General features: G+C 40.3%; 1 protein-coding gene across 6 annotated transcripts in view; it reads right to left on the bottom strand.

Annotated features, from left to right (window-relative positions):
* CCDC83 (coiled-coil domain containing 83) overlaps positions 1-14,032 on the bottom strand; it is a 46,982-nt gene that overhangs the window by 16,205 nt on the left and 16,745 nt on the right. For 5 of the 6 annotated variants that reach the window (XM_042906204.1, XM_042906203.1, XM_042906201.1 and 2 more), the window contains 3 exons: positions 12,916-13,078; positions 8,858-9,025; positions 1,052-1,143 (listed from right to left, as the gene is read on the bottom strand). In XM_042906204.1, coding sequence (XP_042762138.1) covers positions 1,052-1,143; positions 8,858-9,025; positions 12,916-13,078 — 423 coding nt within the window. Of the gene's footprint in view, positions 1-1,051; positions 1,144-8,857; positions 9,026-12,915; positions 13,111-14,032 lie in introns of all 6 variants that reach the window. The other variant, XM_042906206.1, reaches the window with a different exon arrangement.

Consider the following 14,032-nt stretch of genomic DNA (forward strand, 5'->3'; position numbering starts at 1 on the left):
CTGGGGACAGGGGAAGAACAGTGAAAAGAAAAGATTCAGATGTTTTGTGAAAAACAAAAGGATTAGAAAACATATAATATTGGAAACCATATCTCAAACATTTTTTTATGTCCCAAATCTTTAAACCTCTAGCAATGTGGAGTACTTTCTTAGGTTTGGATATATATGAAAGTACTTTTTAGACAAATCATATTTCATTCTATAATACATCCAAAACTTTTATTTGATAATTTGTTGTAGTCATTATTATTACTTAAAAATAACTGAGTAACAATTTACTGAGCTCTTTTTTATTTTTTTATTTTTTATGAGTCACTATGCTACTTAAATCATCTCATTTAGGGGCACCCGGGTGGCTCAATCTGGGTGGCTCAGTTAGTTGAGCATCTGACTTGATTTTGGCTCAGGTCAATGATCCCAGGATAGTAGAATCGAGTGCTGTGCCAGGCTCCATGCCTGGCTCTACACTAAGCATGGAGCCTGCTTTAGATTCTCTCTCTTTCTCTCTCTCTCTCTCTCTCTCTCTCTCTCTCTCTCTCTCAGTGCCTGGGTGGCTCAGTCAGTTAAGCATCCAACTTTGGCTCAGATCATGATCCACATGGGGCTCCTGGCTATCAGTGCAGAGTCCACTTCAGATTCTCTGTCTCCTCCCCAACCCCTCCCTCACTCACTCACTCACATGCATGGGCATGCTTTCTCTCAAAAAATGAACAAATATATATAAAAAAAGATTCCTCCCCCCCCGCCTTCCCCCCACTCTAAAATTTAAAAAAAAAAATCTCATTTAATCCTCATACTATTCTTTAAAGGTAAATATCATTGCCAATCTTTATATATATATATATATATATATATATATATATATATATATATAAATTAGGAAACTGAAGCCCAGAAAAGTCAAGTAATAAATTTAGTTTATATTCCCAGTAAGTGGTACAGCTGTGATTTAAACTAAACTAACTTTAGAACTCAAGATCTTAATCATTGTTATATACCGTGAGAAAAAAGTAGGGGAAGAACTTTTGTTTTTAAGAAAATTGAAATATACCTGCGTGGCCCATTCCTTCTTTTGATCCAGTTGCAACAAAGTTTCTCTGATTATTCTTTTTCTAGCATCTTCCAGAGTGACTTTATAGTGTTCTTTAAAAAGAAAATTAGAAGTCTCAACAAGATTAATCCTAGGAAAGGGGTGCTTGGGTGGCTCTGTTGGTTAAGTGTCCAACTTTGGCTCAGGTCATGACCTTGCTGTCCGTGAGTTAGAGCCCCATGTCAGGCTCTGTGCTGACAGCTCAGAGCCTGTGGCCTGCTTCAGATTCTGCGTCTCCCTTTCTGTCTGGCCCTCCCCCACTGCGCTCTGTCTCTCTCACTCTCTCTCTCTCAAAAAATGGATAAATATTAAAAAAATTTAAAAAAAGACTAATCCTAGGTAAAACTATGGTGTTCATAAATGTTATCTTCCATGATCTTCCCCCTCCTTTCTACATATTTTCCCCCTGAATTTTCAGGGTACATTTTTACTGAAGCATCTAGTACCTTCAATTAGAAGAAATGCTCCAATAATTTACTAACACCTTAATGTGAATTGGTTTAAGATGATATCTCTTCCAAGAATATTTGTATTTTCAAAGAATTGTCTCTCCAAAGGGAGAGTTCCCAATACTTTAGTATGTGTGCAGCCATCTACCTTTCATATCACACACTTCTGACTGCACAATGGAAACATAAAGAAGATCTGATTATCTGCACAAGAAACATCCTGTACTCTGACTTCATCTAACTAAATTTCCAGTATTCTAGGCATGTGTCTCTGTGGGCAGGAAAGACAGAGCCAGAAGAAGGGAGAGGTGTGGAAGGGCTATGGAAGTCAGCCCCTGGGTCTGAGTTGGGCTCAGAGCAAGAAAGGAGGAGAGATATGAAGAAATGCAGGATTCTTTATTCTTTCCAAAAGTTCTTGTGTCATAGTCAGAAAGGAGAGAGCAAAGGATCATAAAATCTTAGGCCTTGAAAGATGCTTAGCGATCATATCAACACTTCTGTTTAAGGAAAGTGAAGTAGTGACATTAAGGTCTCTGTAGAGAGTGGGGAGGAAGAAAGGTGCATAATGAGTCCAGTTTGTTAATCTTCTATTCAACAAACCAGCAGCAATGTGTTCTGATATGCAGGACACTACTTAAGGCGCTGGGAACACTGCTGAATAAGAAACAAATCACCTGCCCTTATGACAGGTACATTCCAGTACGGAAGCCTGACCGTAAGTAACCAACCAAATAAATAATATTTTGGGTGGTGATATGTGTGATGAAGCAGAACTAAAATTCTCCATTTCAGAGAAAGTTTTGAGGAGGTAAAGACTGAATGAGGTGAGGTAGTCAGCAATGTGCAACAGGAGGGAACCACACTACACAAATCTGAGAATAATCAAAGTCAGTTGTACCTGATGATAGCATCTATGTTATAAGTCGCCATTAGTTGTATTTTATTTATAACATCTGAAGGATAAGTATTTGCTAGATTTCTGTACTGGTCCACAGAAACCCATTTAACTTATTCTGTAACTAAACAATACTTTTGTAGGAGTGGTGCTGTGGAACCTAACTGCCATTTAGGACACTGTTTCAAAGGGAACATTTTCTCCCCAGAGCAAGTCTGTCAAAGCAGAACTCTCAGGGGTCTTAGGCTACAGGGAAGGAGATCTGCAGATCTGGTCTTTTAGTAGGTTGGAGCTGAGGTTCTGGAAAGGGGACCAGAGTAAAAATTCCTCTTCCATACCTTTCTTCTCCTGCAGTCTCTGGGACACAACAGATAATGAAGAATATGTTGAAGAAAGTTAAATGTGCAAGTCTTTGGCGGGCAGTGATCTGAGGCTTCACCACTAGGTAGGGCAGCAGCAAACGATGGCCTTCAGTTGTGACTGTGGTGGGGAGGGGAGGGTGAGAAGGGGGAGCTCTCCCAGGTTGCCCAGTGGCCAGAAAGGGGGCGGGTCAGTTTCTGCCTCTAACAGAATTGGAACAGGAGTGTCTGACTGAGGCAGCAGTTAACAAACACAAGAGTTGCGTTTTGGGGACTAGTCTAACTTGACATCTGGAGAATAAGAAAATGAAACTCTTCATTATTCCAACGCACATGTACTCATCTATATAGCCTGTATTTTTCTTACTCTTATCCGGGGTAATCACTTGAATATTTTAATCATTCCAATCTCATCTCTGATAGAAATTGTTTTCAATTCAGTACCTAGTCCACTAGACTAAGGCTGGATATTTATTTGAAATTTCTACCCAACAAAACACAACAAGCAATCTAAAAGTTGCTATGGATCAGGAGTTTAGTTATAGTGGATTTTTCATTCTTAGCATCTGAAGAAACCGTAAAACTGGGAGCTTGATAACATTAAATATTAATTCTTTGCTGTAAATCATAAAAAACAGATGATCAGATATGCTCTGACTAAAGTTAAACCTCTTTCTATTGCCATATTAACACTAAAACAGCAACAAAAATATCCAGCTCTGTTCCAAGTTCCATATAGAATTCAGTGGACTTTTTATCTTCTTAAAAGCAGAGTAACAAGCACAAGGGAGCATGTAAAAGTCTCATTGCTCTCTTTTGTGATTCACAAGATGTTTTGAGAAATAGTTATTAACCACACATTTGTGAATACAGCCAAAGAAGCTATGAGTATATAAATGTCTCCTCATAAAAGTTTGAGCATGGGCGACTATGGCTTTGTGCTTTAAACTCTGGACTGCTCAGATTCCTGTCTCTGTGGCCACTTCTCAGAAGCCAAGCTCAAAGCCCCCCTGGCTGAAGCTGGCTTTGCATTGTTCTACCTTCCCTGTTGTATCTGCTCTGAGTTGGTTTGCTCCTCCACAGCTCTCTGGGGGTCTGTTGTCCACTTTTCACACGTGTCGGTGTCACACAACTTCACCCTACTGACCACCCCCCCTCCTGTGGTGGTGGCCTCTCTTGTACTCTCTCTTGAAGATCACCAGGGGACTCCCATTTTACAGATGAAGAAATTAATGTTCAAAGAAGTAATGCTACTTTTTTGTAAATGTATTTGAACCCAAATCTTTTAACTCACTATTAGCATACAAAGAAATTTTAGAGATTCCTGTCCTGTATGTCTGGTGAAGGGCAAAAGTAAAAATGCTCTGTGGCTCTGATATCTAATGACTCTTAATAACCCCACGCTTTCTGTATTGCTGGGCTTCATCCTTTTATTGAGAGTCAGAGCCTTGTCCTGGATACATTAGTGACCATGTTTCCTATACCCACTATACCAACATTTCCCAGTTAAAGTTCAGGGAAGAAGCTCTAGGTGCTTCCTCCCGCTTCCTTCTAGAGCTCAGGGACATACTGAATAAGGCAGTGTTGGATAGCTGACCACAGAATGGTTTGTGCTGGGGCTGACTCATTACCCACGAGGAGGCATGGACAAAGGTCTTTGCTCATCTCTGATTAGGTAGGTGATCACTCCAGCTCTTCAGAATCTCAGGGGTCTTAGGCTATAGGGAAGGAGATGGAGAAAACTGCAAGACCTGGTCTTTGGGAAGCAAGAAGAGAATGGGGACAGGACAGAGCAAAGCAAAGCAGAGGAACATCTGAAGGAGACAGTCCGTGAGAGATAAATGTAGAGAGGAGCCATCCCTATAGCCACCACTTATCTGATAGGCTTCTGTTTCCATCTTCACACTTTCTATTCCTCATTATAAGTGTTATATTCAACAAACATGACCATGGGACATCAAGCAACCTCAGTTTTTTCTCTTCCCTTTAAAATTCATACTGTGAAGCTAGTAATTCTCTCAACAAGATATGTGGCAAATTTCTGATTTTTCTGCTTCCTTTGTGATGATAAGAGGTTCTCAATTGTTAATTTATATATCCAGTCTTTTGTAATAAACACAACTTTAAATTTTATTCAAAACTCTGGCTATTTCCTTCCAGCTTAGATGCACAACTATATCCTCTGATTTGAGCTTCCTCTTCCCTTAGGGATGAAGGGAAGCATGGAAAGGGACAAGAAAGCTCTCACTTGACAGATACTGTCTCAAGTTAATGTTGCACTTTCTGGTCCTAGCTGATGCTTAAGGTTGATGTCTTTTTCATGGAGGTGTTCTTATAGGTTCTTCAGAGGACCACCTTCCCCATTGCTAGTTATTTCACCTGAGTTCCCTTGATGCGGGTGATGTACTGTCCTTAATGGCTGGCTAACAACTTTTCCTTTGGCCTCTGGCTCTCAATATATTCCTTCCTCCCTTACATGCTGGCCTCTAATTCCTCTGTTGGAACATCATCACCAAGATCTAACTGGACAGCGTACTAGCCCTCCCTCATAGCATATTCACAAGAAAAACTCTTTCGTGCTTTGCCATAACAAATTCTTGAAATTGTAGCCTCTTGCAGACTGAATATTTGTGTCCCCCAAAATTCATATGTTGAAACCTAACCCTTAGTGTGATGGCATTTGGAGATGGGGTCTTTGGGAAGTCATTAGGTCAAGAGGGTGGAACCCTCGTGAGTGGGATTAGTGCCCTTACAAAAGAGACTCCAGAGAGCTCTCTTGCCCCTTCCACCAAAGATGGCTGCCTATGGACCAGGCAGTGGATTTTCTCCAGACACCAAATTTGCTGGCACCTTGGTCTTGAACTTTCCAGCCTCCAGGACTGTGATAAATACATTTCTGTTGTTTATAAACCACACATTCAATGCACTTTGTCACAGCAGCCTGAATGGACTAAGACACAGCCCTAGCTCAGGACAGCAGCCTCCTCATATTTGCTCTGCTGACAGAATGATTAGTTAGTCCCTTATTCCTTAGACTTCTCAGGGGTGGGTCATAAACTAGACCTCCATGCCTCCCAAACTTCAGGAGACACATACTGAATAATCAGAGGAATTCCCTTGAAGACCCTCCGACTTGATTTGAGATGAAGGAGGAATTACCCTTCACCTGCCCATTTGGGGGACAATGTAGGACGTAAAGCACACCAAGGTCTCTTTCTAAACACTGTCCCCTAATTTCCAACAATCTTTGTTTGACTTATCCGACTCCTTTTATAGACTGGAATTCAGTGGTTGAAGGTATGAAACCAGTTTTCTGCCTCATTTGCACGGTGGTATCTCAGTTTACTCTGATGTGGTGTCTGTTATATTGTCACTCCAGTTTAACTGAGACTAAAGAATTTTATTTTAATATCCTCCTTCAGTAACTCCGCCCGCCCCGTCCCTAAAATACCTGTTCCTTGCTAGTAAACCCAGTCTAACTAACACAAAGTCCATGATCACGGTTGTGGGAGAAAAATTCCAGAAAAATCGTGGAAGAAGAGAGGCAGTGGGGGAGAAAAAGGGCACTATAATAGTAAAGCTCCAGAAAAATAGATGCAAGTGTTCTGCTCATATTTATTGTCCAATTAATGGCCCCAATATTTTAATAGCCCCCAGGCAGAGTTGCTGCTGCTAACTGCATGGTTGGGAGAAATGCCTAAATTCAATGACAAGTAAAACAAGCCCATAACAACTACTTCCCATGACACGTAAAGTTGGCTACAGACCAAGGTTCAACCAGGAAGTTATTCAATGTATAAATGTCATTACCATCATCCCAAAGTTGGATTCAACAGCATGACAATTTTCAACCGAAAGAAATCATCCAAATTTCTGATCAACATAATAAGTTTATCTGAGAAGATGACTCTTCCTAATTTAAAAATATAAAATAAAGAAATGTTGGGGAAAAAACTTAAAAAATTTTAAACATGCCACAACAATAACTATTTTAAAAGTATGATACTGGTACACAAATACATAGATCAATGGAACAGAATAGAAAGATAAGAGAGACCCAAATACACATGGGAAATTAAAGTATGATAAAATCAGCATTTCAAATCAGTAAGGTTAAAATGAGTTATCTGAGAAGTGATGTTAGGACAACTGGAAAAACATCTGGCAAAACATAAAGTTGGTTTCCCACCTCATAGATACACACAAAAAACCCAAAGATTTAAATATTAAAATGAAGCCATAAATATGGCTAATAGAAGAAATATTAGACTATTTATAATCTCAGATATCTTAAAATAAAAACCGAACTTGGGCACTCCAAAACTACAAAATGTCTTCATAATATACCCCACAAACAGAAAACTAGTGACAAATAAGGAAGATACTTGTATTTTATATCACAGTTAAAGAGCTAATTTCCTTAAAAGGGAAAGAGCTCCATCACACAGTAGAAAAATGGGCAAGGGATACAAACAGATGATTCACAGAAAAGGAAATTCAGTACATATCCTGATCTTATGAAAGATACTCATTATCACTTATAATAAGAGAAGTGGAAATTAAAACCACAAGAAGATACCATTTTCTATTTTTAAGACTGACAAACAACAAAAAAAGTTAGCTAACATCCCTGCTGTTGAAGATGTGTGAACATAGGCATCTTCATCCATATGGGGGAAATAAACTTGGTACAAGATCTACAGAGAGCCATCCCTATCAAAATAAAAAAATAAATGAATAAACAGGCTCTTTGGGCCAGCCATTCCTCCCTAGAGATACCCAAAAATGAAATTATATAAATATAAGAATATTCTTTGCAGCATTATTTGTAATAGTAAAATACAGGAAATAGCCTAAATGCTTGTGAGTAGGGGACTGGTAAAAAAAAAAAAAAAAATTGTAACAGAACAAAACAAAGTAGCCACTGGAAGAATGAAGACACCCTAATATGTACTGATCTATAAGAATGTTCATATATTGTATTTGTAGCATGCTTTGTATATTTTGATATAAAATATTTCTGATGGAGGCTATATGAGAAATTGGTAATTGTGGTTTTATCTACAGAGAGTATCTGAGTGACTGGGGGATGTACAGGGGTAGGAAGGTGTCCCTTTTATGCTCTACTTTTCTTCTGAGGAGGAGAACCTTTTGAAAGATTAGAACTCCAAGTCCAGTCTGATTTGGGCCAAATTTATACTACCATCGTGGTGCAGAAGGCCTGAGCTGAGAACTTTACAGAAAAATTGGTCTAGATGTGGAACATCCCAAGAGGGCCCCAGAGGTGGGGATGGAAATTATGCCACAGGAACACCTCCCCAAAACAGGGCACCATCACCAGCTGGGTTCAGAATTGTCATCCAGCCACAGTGGTCTTTTGGGTCATCAGATCACTCCATTTATTCTATCCCATGACTTCTCTGTCTCTGGGTCTCTGATTTTTTGTTTTTTTTTTAAGCCACTATGCTAGCCACAGGGACAGACATGTAGCCTCATGGTTCCCAGATTTAGTCCTGGTAAGTTTCATCTCACCTGATGCCATCCTTCTCCATACCTTCTCATTTTTGTTCTTCCCATTTCCCATCTCATGTTTGTTCTTCAGTTCTTTCTGACCATAACCTAGCATTTACTTGGGCATTTCTCTACAATGATTCTGGTTTTATAGCTTGGTTACGCTGTTTTAAGCTTGTCTCAGGTAAATTTCTTTTCTAATGTAACCCTGTCCCAGGACCCCCCTGCCTCCACCCCGATAGAATTGCCCCAGACCTACGTGTGGGAGCATACAGACACCATCCGCTGAACGAAGCTTCTTTCTCTAAGACATCTGGTCTCAGGGATTCTCCACTGCCCCAGCACCCACCCCTCCATCCTTCTCAGTTTCACTGGTAGTCCTGGGAGAGTTTCTCCACCTTCTCTTTCCACCTTCACCCTTAGGTTCATAGCTACTTGTGCTGATAGCAGAGAGTAAAGAATGATTCAGGGAGTGTGCATTTTTTTCCTTCTACCACAGGGCTGCTCTCTGAAGATTTTCTACTGAATTTAAACTAGCTTTGTCTCAACTGACCTGACATTTTCTCTGTATTCTCTTTAACTGTATTGATGTCATTTTGTAAGGAGATAATGAGTTTAGCATGTTGTTCACTCCCTGCGTTCTTGTACTCTTCCCAGTATTCCTTCTCACTGAGTTTCTCAAGAAATAGTTTCTCAGCATTATTTATTTGCATGTGCATATCTGTTGAAAGAAAATAAAGATACCATGTCATTTCTTTTGTTCTTGCAACCATTATATGTTGCAATCAGATTTTATGAAGTTAAGGTCTGATACTACAATGCTGTTAATTCATAAATACAAACTTTTAACTCCAATTAAAGGAAATCTAAACTATTCGAACTGTTGTTTATCCCTCATAATTCATAATCTAAGTAAAATTAAACTTCCAATTATAAAGTAGATGTGTGGTTTTAGGCTGTGACTGACAGCTATAATAGACAACCTATATGCCTAGGAACCCATAAGCTTAAATTATTCCCATGATAGCTTGATAAGAGTCCTTTTTTGTACAAGATTATGTTGCATATACTTTTTATTAATAAATTGTGATTTTTCTGACCATTATGCCTCTGGGCAAAGTGACCTCAACTTGTATCCTTGTGCTGTCCTTGGCAACCATTTTTGTAAGTAAGTTGGCTGGTTCCATTATCTAAAGTTCATTGTTTGGGCTTCCCTTGTGTGAAATGATACCATATCATACCAGATGATACCATGTCTTCTCCTGCCCCTACTTACTAAGGCCTTCAGAATGAAAGATAAATTCACTAGGACAGTATGTGCAATTGAGCTATCTCAACTGTATAAACTTTTAGTTCACCCTGATGCACTTACTAAACGTGATATGTTACTCAATCTTTAGGCGGGGTCTCATGCTTCTAAATATTTTGGAAATGGAAGCATGAAAAGAACAAGGTACGGTGAAGTGAATGGCTATTTGTCTCAATGCCACACACCATCTGGTTTGAGAGCTCCCTGAAGGCAAGACCACATCTTATTCATGTGTGTAAATCCAGCACTTGGCACAGAGTCTGGCAATTAGTTGGTGCTCAATAAATGTTTATGGAATGACTGAGACACTCCATTCAGGCCAGAGGGATGTTCTTCAGTACAGAGGGCCAGAAGGACTCCAGACATGTCTTTTTCCAAATATGTAAATAAGATATTTTTAAATCCCTTAATAAATGGCACTTGTTGCCATTAAACAATTAATATTGTTATAACCTATCCGATGATCTGTCCTCTTATTTGTTTAGATTGCTGCTATCTCCAGCACTCTCAACAATAGCCAAATTATGGAAAGAGCCTAAATGTCCATCAACTGATGAATGGATAAAGAAATTGTGGTTTATATACACAATGGAGTACTATGTGGCAATGAGAAAGAATGAAATATGGCCTTTTGGAGCAACATGGATGGAACTGGAGAGTGTTATGCTAAGTGAAATAAGCCATACAAAGACAGATACCATATGTGTTCACTCTTAGGTGGATCCCGAGAAACTTAACAGAAACCCGTGGGGGGAGGGGAAAAAAAAAAAGAGGTTAGAGTGGAAGAGAGCCAAAGCATAAGAGACTCTTTAAAACTGAGAACAAACTGAGGGTTGATGGGGGGTGGGAGGGAGGGGAGAGTGGGTGATGGGTATTGAGGAGGGCACCTTTTGGGATGAGCACTGGGTGTTGTATGGAAACCAATTTGACAATAAACTTCATATATTGAAAAAAAAAAAAGATTGCTGCTATCTCAGCCCTGGGCCACATTCAGCCTTTGAGGGGAAGGCTGGTTAATGTCACTGAAGATTCTGGAAAAGAGGTGGATGTAGCGGCTATTGTTATACTTTCCAAGAACCTATCTCCCTTCCCTTCTCCTACCCCTAGTCAAATCAGTAGGCCAATTACAGTGGTCCCTTCTCTTGGACATGAGGATTTGTCCAGGGTTGAGCATGTGTCTCAAGCAAGGCACATGCTCAGAGTCCTTCTACTGAAACTGGTGGAAAACATGTCTCTTTTGTCTCCATTTTGAGGTTAAAAGGATGTAAGGTGAGAAGGGTCTATTGTCAGAGTTCCAGCCTCCTGGGGACAATAGCCTCAGTTAAAGGAGCCATCTTTCAGGGGGAAGACAGAGAGAGGAGAAGGATAAGAGGTAGAGGAGGAGGACAATGGAGGAAGAAAGAGGGAGAAGCAGAGGAGATAGATTAAAAAAAAAAAAAAAAAACTGAACTCTAACAGCATGTGAGGCTCTGGTGGGTCCAGGTCAGTAGCAATCTGCCTTTTCTGTTTGATTTTATGAAAAAATTAACATCCTCCTTAAGCTTAGGCTATAGTTTGGGTTAAATTTTTATCCTGGAAACTAAAGAGTCCTAAGTTGGAAAAAAAAAGGGGTTACCTCAGTCCTTCTCAAACCTTCCTATGCATAGGGATCCTCTAGGGTCTGTCACAATGCAGATTCTAACTCTGTAGGTCTGGCTGGGTCTGAGATTCTGCCATCCCAAACTGGCTTGCCTGTAAGCGACTACCCGGTACCTGACAGAACTGCATCAGAAAGCCTTTTCAGAGCCACCTGCCCTCTCACTTTCCTCTCTCTCCTTTGGCACCTGTGGGCTCTTTTCTTTCTTGGATCACCTCCCATGCCCAGCACTCCTCCTCTCTGCCTGGTCACCCAGCTCGGCACCAGTCTCGTATGACACACACGTTCCATCACTCAGCCCAAACCATAAACAGGCACACCTCTGCTAGCTGGGCTCATTTCCCTGCGAAGGCAGTTTCATGAGCGCATTTGAGTATCCTTTGTGGTCTCACTCCCACCTCAAGGGACTTATTAAAGTACTCCTTCCAAGCATAAGTAGAACTCTCCTGGAAAGGAGCCCTGAGAAATACAGTATCTACCACCTCATGACATCATCATTGCCCATAAGAAGATGGGTCAGAACAGGCTTATGGGAACAGTTGTGGAGACCCCTAAAAATGAAGTTTTCTGATTGCCGTTTTTTTGTGTTGTTAACTATTTCATTCAAAACCAAAAATAATTACAGATGGTGTGCTTGCTCTTTGTCAAGCGCTTGGGTAAGTGGGCTCTCCGAAATACTTGGGACACATTCAGGGAAGCAAGTCCTTGTTTTGCCTCCCAGCTTCTAGTACTGCTTCCTGAGAACACTCAATGTCTTTTCCCAAGTTTTCCAGCTTCCTAGCTAAGATGATACTTATAGAGGTCCTGGCAAAAGTGGTTCTGGAAATCTTAGCAGCAAGTTGAGGATAAAGGAATGAAAAACATTTTTTTTTTTTTTGAGAGAGAGTGTGAGTGCACAAGTTGGGGAGGAGCAGAGGAGAGAATTCTAAGCAGGTGCCATGCTTGGTGTGGAGCCTGACTCAGGGTTCAGTCTCATGACTGTGAGATCACAACCTGAGCTGAAATCAAGAGTCAATTGCTCCACCCACTGAGCCACGCAGATGCCCTGAAAATCTCTTTTTAATGCATGTGTCAAAGCTATGTACGACTTCCCCACAGGACCACGGTATTTCCTAAGCCCATGACAAGAGTAAATCCTGGGTCTTTCATCTTCTACACCTAGCATCATTTCTATCCATGTCCGCCAACCTTCCCCCTGGTCAACTCTAATCCCTCTCTTCACCTAAATGGGAGTGTTTGCTCCTTTAGCAATACTGGTGTGGGGGGAAGCTTTATGGTAATATTCACCTTGTTCCCAAGTCTGAACTGAAGTTGAAGTCAAAGAAACTGCCAAACAAGAGAATTTCCCCAAGAAAGAACAAATCCCCACTGTGAGGACTTCAGGGTGGTTGCTAACAGGATGTTATCTAGTGTCAAGACCCAGGTGGTTTTCTTCTGTCTTTGTTTTTGATCAGTGCCCTTCCTCCTTCTCACTTGGCTTCAGTAGCTCTGCCCACTTGTTATTTCCCTCTCCTGTCCATTTACCCACACGTGTGTGTGCTTGTGGTGTTAATGATCTCATCTGAAACATGTTCGTAGCATTTTGAACATATTAGGAGACAAAAGCATTAACACATTCAAGAAATAATTTGATGCAGCTTTATAATTTTCCAAGTTCCTAAGCCACCTTTTAAGTTTTCTTCCTGGTCTCTTTCAAACTTCCATTTTTCCTTCATTGCTTCTTCAACATCTTCTCTTGTTACAACTGGTAATTCCTCCAACTTCTCTTCACTCAGCTCCTTCAGTAGGTTCCGTATGTGCCAAGTCTGTTCATCCTTCAAGCGTCTGTTCTGTCATGACAATCAACAGTAGGTAACAGCATCTGCTCAAATATTTACATTGATTTGCCTCAAAACAGAGTCACACTGAGGCTTGTAAAATGAGAAAAAAACATTTAATGAAGTAAGTTTATACAATATCTCTAAAAGCTTATGGAATATGGAAGACTCAAAATAAAATTAAACCCATCAACATAGTAACTATTGGATAGAAAGTTACATTTTAAAAAATTGTGTTATTAATTTCCTAGTCTATCACTCTATTATAGGATCAGTGAACATTAAAGTTAGACCTTGGAGGCCAATTTCTTCAATCTCCCACTAATACCATTCTTCTCCAGCGATTGTCATTCATTTAGTCAGTATTTATGGAGCATCTACCATGTGCCAGGAGGTCTTCTAGACACTAGGAGTACATCAGTGAACACTATACACAAAATACAGTGGCACCTTCTCCTGGCCACTGGATTTGTCCAGGTTGAGCATGCTGTCTCAAGCAAGCATATGCTCAGAGTCCTTCCCTGGAAATACTTTCACTGAAACTGATGGAAACATGTTTTTTGGTCTCCATTTTGAGGTTAAAAGATGTAAGGCGAGGTGTCCATGGTCAGAGTTCCAGCTTCATGGGGACAACAGACTCAGAAAAAGGACACTTTGGTTGCAAAGGTAATAATTTAACTGCAACTAGCATAAGCATAAAGAGGATTTTAATTTTTTCATATGACCAAACAGCCAAGGCAGGATGCCACATCTGGACCAGAGCCTTACATGCTGTCAGATCTCAGCTTTAAAAACTTTTTCTAAATCTGCTCTCCCCCTCCTCTCTCAAACTCTCTCCTTCTCTGCTCTCCTATTCCCCCCCTTATCCCTCTTTTCTCTCTTCCTCTTGAAAGTTGACTCCTTTGTAAAATGGTACAGCTACTCTGCTAAAAAAGGATGCCAATTTCTTATAAAACTAAACATTTG

The sequence above is a fragment of the Panthera leo genome, chromosome D1 (assembly GCF_018350215.1).
Source record: "Panthera leo isolate Ple1 chromosome D1, P.leo_Ple1_pat1.1, whole genome shotgun sequence".
In the NCBI taxonomy this organism is placed as follows: domain Eukaryota; kingdom Metazoa; phylum Chordata; class Mammalia; order Carnivora; family Felidae; genus Panthera; species Panthera leo.